Genomic DNA, 6,352 nt, shown 5'->3' with positions numbered 1-6,352 from the left:
AATTAATTAGTATCTCTCCTTCAATTTTTTTGTAGAAAAATTTTGCTTGCAATTTATGTTTTTGATTGCTTGCAATTTACCTTTTATATTAGGGTAAATTGGTGACGTTGTTATTTATTTCACAAAGTAATGCCTTTATATTTTTTTTCTTTTCCATGTAGGTCAAGAGTAAATTAAAAAAAAATTAAAAATAAAATCACACTTAATTTAGAAGGCCCACCTCTTTAAAATAAAAAATATAACACTTTCTCATATTTAATTATCTAATTACTTAATAAAAAAAAAAGTATTGCATGTATTGCAGGGGGCCCAGACCCTGTTGCCACCCCTTGCTTCCGCCCCTGGCGTCACCTAATGGTCCTCGCTGTGTCAGATTAAATCCATGCCTTTCTCTTGAAATAGTGAGAGATCTTTTCGCTTTGTTTTTTTTTGTTCGAAGGTAATTGTTTTATATTTACGTTCAGTGGTCCTGTCTTGTATTATTCATTTATCATCAGTCAACATTACTCTGAACACCTAACAGTCAAAACTATTTGTGATGACTTGCAGTTATCTGACCTCTGGATTGTCTGATAACACACATGCATCCTCTTTTTTCTTTTTTTGTCCTGAACAAGAAAGCCTATAGTTTTATATAAGAAAAGAAGAAGATAAAGAACCATTTGTTTTTCTTTTATTAAACAAATGATATACAGTTTTTTAAATATGAGCTAGTGATGCGTAAGAGATTAAAATCATCCTCTAAACTCAGAAATGCAGGGAGATTCACACATAAAAACGATGGACTGTAGAATATATAGAGAGTACAAAGTCCAGGTAGTTCTACTGAGAATCAGAGACCTTCCCAAGGGAGAAGTTCAACAAACCAACAGTCTATAAAAGCTCGACTACATGAATACAAGCTATTATTATACGATTGAAATTCCATATCTTGGCATTTTCTTTCCTTACAAGATGGAGTATTGCGCTAAAAAACCAGAAGGGAAATCTAGAGGAGATCGAAGAAGGTCAGTACTCCATTCTATGAATCCTTGATCACAGCTGAACGTGCTTTGAGATTCAAAAAGATTGTCCTGAAGTCAGCAAACAGACAAATTAAAGAGGTCATTGTTATAATATTAGCTAAACAAATTGCAAAAACCCAACACTGCCACAACAACTGCGCCTAGATTTGAACATTATCATTACAAGATAAAAATATGCTGGCCAAGGCATGGAGTCTAAGAAGTTGAATTTGAGGTAGAAAATTAATAAATTAGTACTTAGAATTAGCTTATTTAACATGGTCGAGATTGAATAAATCTGAAGGATCGATCAGAGTGAACTGAGGGCATATATACCAGCACAGACCAACAAAGCATTGGAATATAACTCGGAGTTGCAAAGGCACGAACTGGTTATTCACCCAAGCAACCACAGGCCCGACCTGTAACTCGCAAAAAATCATTATTTTAATTAGTTCTCTGCATGCTCTTGCTGTGTTATCAGCGTACATGTCAAATATATAGCACTGGTTTGCATTTATATTAATTTTGCACCTTCCATGCTGCCACTTGGACAGAAGTGAAGTCTTTCTTAATCTTGTCCTTGACAAAAACCCATGGTATTCCTGCAGTAACAAACAAAATAATCTTGTTAACAAAACACTAAGAGATTATGGAGATTAAATAATGAGATCGCTCCTTGTAACTTGAAAGAAATGGTGGATAGAATTAAGTTCAATTAATATAGGCACATACCCTCAATTACCAAGCCATAGTACAGCATGAAAAGCAGGTTGTTCAAAGGAGAGGAAGTCAATTGTTCGAACAAAACCTAGTAAGTTCAAGAACTTCCACTCCTTAATCTTTAGAAAACAAAAGCAATATCGGCACTAGAAACAATCAAAACCATACACGAAGCTTACCATTTTTGCAACAGTTTTGCTGTCATTCTTTCCCTTGAAAATAACGCTCATCAATTTGTGAAGATAATGCCCAAACGGTCCTCCATATGCAAAGCCAAAAAGCTTCATAAATCAAGACCAGCTGTTTAGTTTTACAAATTAAAGATCATCATGTCTACTAGATATGCATGCCACCAAAATTCTCTTCTTTCGTCTCCCAGTAAGAAACCTAAGTGAGAATATGGAAAAAACACAAGGGAGAAGAAAAGGCCCCCGGCCTTACACTGAAAAGAAGCAATCTTCTTAACTGAAGCTTCTTGATACCAGAAATCTTTTGAGCAAGTGCATCCCCTAACCCAGCTATAACCCCAGAAGTTAATGCCTGCAGAGACACCCATAAATGATAGAGTAAAATTACAATATATAAGAAACAAGAAAACAAACTCTAAACACAAAAATAAAAGTCAAGAACTTGGAAACAGTATTTGATCAAGAAGAGAGAAAAAACAACAAAAGAAAACAACCTTTGTCCTAAGAGGGTTAACTTGGAGTTGAATTAAATATTTTCTCCATGCTTCTTTGGCGACATCAGACATGATGTTAACTATCAAATCTCTCTGGTCTCTTGGATATTACGTGCAGGTTAATTTGCTTGTGATATTTATAGGTGAGAAGCAGAGGGAGAGGGGGGAAACGTTGCCTGATTAATTAGCGGCTTACTAAGATGTTAGCTTTCTTCTTTCTTCTTCATTTTTTAAACAGTTTATCTACAAAAATAAAACGACAAGGAAGGGTTTGGTGCAACCAATCAAATTTCTATCACAATCACATTACAAAATACATTAAAATGCCACGTAAATTATCATAGCAATCTATAGCATTTGTTTTTTCAATTTCCATAGTTAAATACTTTTTTTCAATTGCATTATTTTAAAACCAAATTATTTATCAATTTCTTATAATATGTTAGAAAAAAACAAATTAAAAAAAATAATGAAAGTGTAAAACAATGAGAAATCTTATGATGATATCTCAATTTGGTTAGAAAAATTTATGTTTAGTATACATATATTTTTTTCTTTCATAGTCCCTATAGTTTTTGTAATTTTAACTTTGGTCCACAATTTTATTTTCTTATCATTTTAGACTCCAAGTTTAAGAGAAAGAGAAAAAATCACCTAAAAATAGCAAATGAAAGAAAATTTTGTTAGTTTAGCCACATTTTAACAATAAAATGCAAACTTATCTTAATATTAATGGATTTCATTCAAAACAAAGGTTTCATTAAGGTGTTTTTGAATCTTCATCCCATCTAAAAAAGTAGATCCGGATTGAGAAATAATTTTTTCACTTTTAATTTCGTAGTTTTAAACCATTTTTGGGTTGATGAATTGATTTTTAGAGATTCTAATAATGTTTATCAGGTGCTTTTAGGTGAAAATGAGTTTAAAAATTAATTTTTAAACAAAAAAACAACTCCTTGATTTTTCGATCACCATGATGGTAGACAATTACTGGACATGCAAATGAAGCACCCATGCTTTTTTAAAAAAAAAATTTGGGTGGAGGATGCATTGACATGGAAAAAAAAAGTCCATGCATGCAAGCTTAGGTTAGCAATGCCAAGCGTGCTAGGGCACCTAGGCCCACACGTTTGGATTGTTTTCTTTGTCATTTGATTTATTTTTTAATTTATCTTTCAATATTGGATTTTTATTGGATTTTTTTATTGTTTTTTTTCAATGTCATTTTTCAATATGTGGTTGATTTTGAATTGATTTTCATGATTTATTTCAGTCTGATTTCTACAAAGTTATTGTGGTCTCAAACAAATATCTTGATATCTGGTTGATTCTTGATTTTTGTGAGCATCTATTTTTGTTTGAATAATTAAATAAAAATAGTTTTGGAAAAAATAAAGTTATAAAACTTAGTGGAGTCCATGACCCAAATCGTGAATTTAATGTGTTAATTTAGGCTGATTAAGAATTGAGTTTCATAATTTATTTTGATTTGTTTTCTATGAGGTTATTACAATCTAAAAAAAAGTCATAGCATTAAATTGATGTTTGATTTTTTCAGTGTATTTATGTTATTTTATAATTAAGTAAAGAATAGTTAAAAAAACAAAGTTATTAGATTCAATGGAGTCCATGATCCAAATAAAAGGTTTGACGGGTTAAATCTTGAAATCTGGATCGATCAAATATATTATTGTCTCAATATTATAAAAAATTGACATCCTGAGTGTTTTCTAAAGTCAAACCATATTTTTACAGGTTATTTAAGTTTTAATTAGACATGTTAAGTCGATCGAATCATATCAATACAACTCATATATAATTTAATTTTAGATTCATATTAAGTAAGAAGTTTAATTAAGAGGTTTCAAGTTTGACCAATCAAATTAGATTTAATAACAATATCAAAATAAATTGCATTGCATAAAAATTCTTTTTCATGTTCAAAAAACTTTTGGTTTAATTCTTAACATGGCATGAGCTTTTTTACATTAGAAAAACTTTTCTTGCCCGCAGCATAGTAAAGGATACTTATATAATAGAATATATAACTTTTTTCAAAAGCACATAGAAACTATTCAAATTTTACTTTTCTTTTTGTCGGAGAAAAAAGAAAATTCAGTACATATCCCTTAGTACACTGACGTTGTCACTCTCTGTAATAATATTTTTTTTATTTTATAAAATTTATTTTTAATATCAATACATTAAAATAATTTAAAAACATTAAAAAAATTTAATTTAAAAAAATAAAAAAATTTAATTTTTTTAAATATTTTTAAAATACAAAAATAAACAAGCTCTTAATAATTTTAAATTATTAGATATCACAGTATTATATGATTATTTTTTAAAAGAAGAACTGATATTTTCAAAGAATATGCAGTACTGTAATTTTTTATTTTTTTAATGTAATTTTATTTTACCTTTTTAATTGTTATTGCATAGTATAATTGGGCCATGGAAATCTTAGATCACAGATTTTTTTCTTCGCACGTCTTTAAATTAAAAAGAAATTAGAATTAAAAATATATTCAAACTGAAGGTTTTCTTTGTTATAGAAGAAACATTAATTTAAAAAACAGGTATAGATAATTTTACTTACATAAATATTCTGTACGTCGTATAAAGCCACGCCAATGAGCTTTAAAAAACAGGTATTGATGATTTATCATGGTTTCTTGTAGATAATACTCTATCAACACATCACAAGTGCAGAAACGATCCTCTCATTATTATTAATAATTTAAATCTTCACTACAAGAAGAAGAAATACAGTGTAGATACTGAGTGATCTGTATTTATTAGTTTTTAGGATAACTCTCTGGGCAGGAGCTTGCTTGATATTTGGTTGTATGGATAGATAGAGCTTTCTGACCATGGACTTGTTCAATTGAAGCTTAATAGCAGCTAACGAGGGGCCTAAGGTGCTCATCAATAAGACGATAGCAGAAGATGAGCCCATGTCTGCCTTTCTTGTGCTCTACTTCTGACAAGATCCTTAGCCCAAGTTCACTCTTTTTTTCTTCCTTGGGAGCTCAAATGGACAGCCCAAATCCAGGTTATCCGTCGACGCCACCTTTTGCCGAGGATCAAACATGATATCTCTCCATTTTTCCCCCATTGTTGCTTAAGATTCATGTTCTGTTCAAAGGTAGAGCTCGGTGGAAAGGTTTATTTGGTTTCTAGCAAGGGTTACATCCAGATTTCACATCTACACATCTCCCGATTCCAATCAAATTTTGGTTTCTTTGATTTCATTTCAACGAGAGCTTCCTTTTTATGATTGTTTCGACTAGTGTTGTGTGCAGATTGCGAATTTTCTCACTTCTTTTATTTTTGTTTTTGATCTTTTATATTTTCTGAATTTGATTGGTTAAAACAGGTTAATTAAATCTAGTAATCTAGTGGAGTAAAGTAATTTGCACTACTTTAATGACACAAATTTAAAGGTAAAAGGTACTGTGGCATGGAATTACAAAATGTTACCAAGGAAATTTTTAAAGTAAAAAAACTTGTGCTAAAAAGTATCCCGTCTCCTTGTGTCTTCTATGTCCCCTGAAAAACTGCTTTATTGTTTGTCATCACGTATCTAAGAAACCAAAAATGTTTATAACAAAACTATATGTTAAATCTTGTATGGTTAAATTAGAGTCGTGAAGTGTTTTGATTTAATCTAAAACAATATCGTTTTAATATCATTTTTAAAACATTTAAAATAACATCGTTGTTTTAATTGGATTGATTAAGTTATGGATTGATCGAAAGGATTAATATTAAGTTAATTTTTACTTGATTTGATGAGATTTAATAAATCTAGTTTATAATTACTTTTCCTGCCTTGACCAGAACTTTATTGGGTTAATCCCACAAGACACTCCAATTAATACGCTTTTCCTTGATGTGCCGATTGAGGATGTCATATATATTTGCTATTAATTTATCC

General features: G+C 30.4%; 1 protein-coding gene across 1 annotated transcript; it reads right to left on the bottom strand.

Moving 5' to 3' along the window:
* Nucleotides 1-764: 764 nt before the first annotated feature.
* Nucleotides 765-2,628, bottom strand: LOC133696855 (peroxisomal membrane protein PMP22). Its single transcript, XM_062119140.1, has 7 exons — nt 2,410-2,628; nt 2,169-2,267; nt 1,907-2,008; nt 1,740-1,815; nt 1,539-1,609; nt 1,341-1,426; nt 765-1,073 (listed from the first exon to the last, which is right to left on the bottom strand). The coding sequence occupies exons 1-7, from the start codon at nt 2,479-2,481 to the stop codon at nt 1,022-1,024; spliced, it is 558 nt and encodes a 185-aa protein (XP_061975124.1). The 5' UTR covers nt 2,482-2,628; the 3' UTR covers nt 765-1,021.
* Between the last annotated feature and the right edge of the window lie 3,724 nt (nt 2,629-6,352).

This window comes from Populus nigra, chromosome 6 (assembly GCF_951802175.1).
Source record: "Populus nigra chromosome 6, ddPopNigr1.1, whole genome shotgun sequence".
Lineage (NCBI taxonomy): Eukaryota > Viridiplantae > Streptophyta > Magnoliopsida > Malpighiales > Salicaceae > Populus > Populus nigra.
Note: the sequence above shows the minus strand (reverse complement) of the source record. Positions and strands in the feature narration are given on the sequence as shown.

Bases quoted from the DNA above. Each gene is read 5' to 3' on its own strand.
- LOC133696855 (XM_062119140.1), bottom strand. From the start codon at position 2,481: ATGTCTGATGTCGCCAAAGAAGCATGGAGAAAATATTTAATTCAACTC. The intron at 1,816-1,906 runs GTAAGCTTCGTG...TGAACTTACTAG, and splicing joins GCAAAACTGTTGCAAAAATG to GTTTTGTTCGAACAATTGAC. The intron at 1,610-1,739 runs GTATGTGCCTAT...TTGTTACTGCAG, and splicing joins CTATGGCTTGGTAATTGAGG to GAATACCATGGGTTTTTGTC.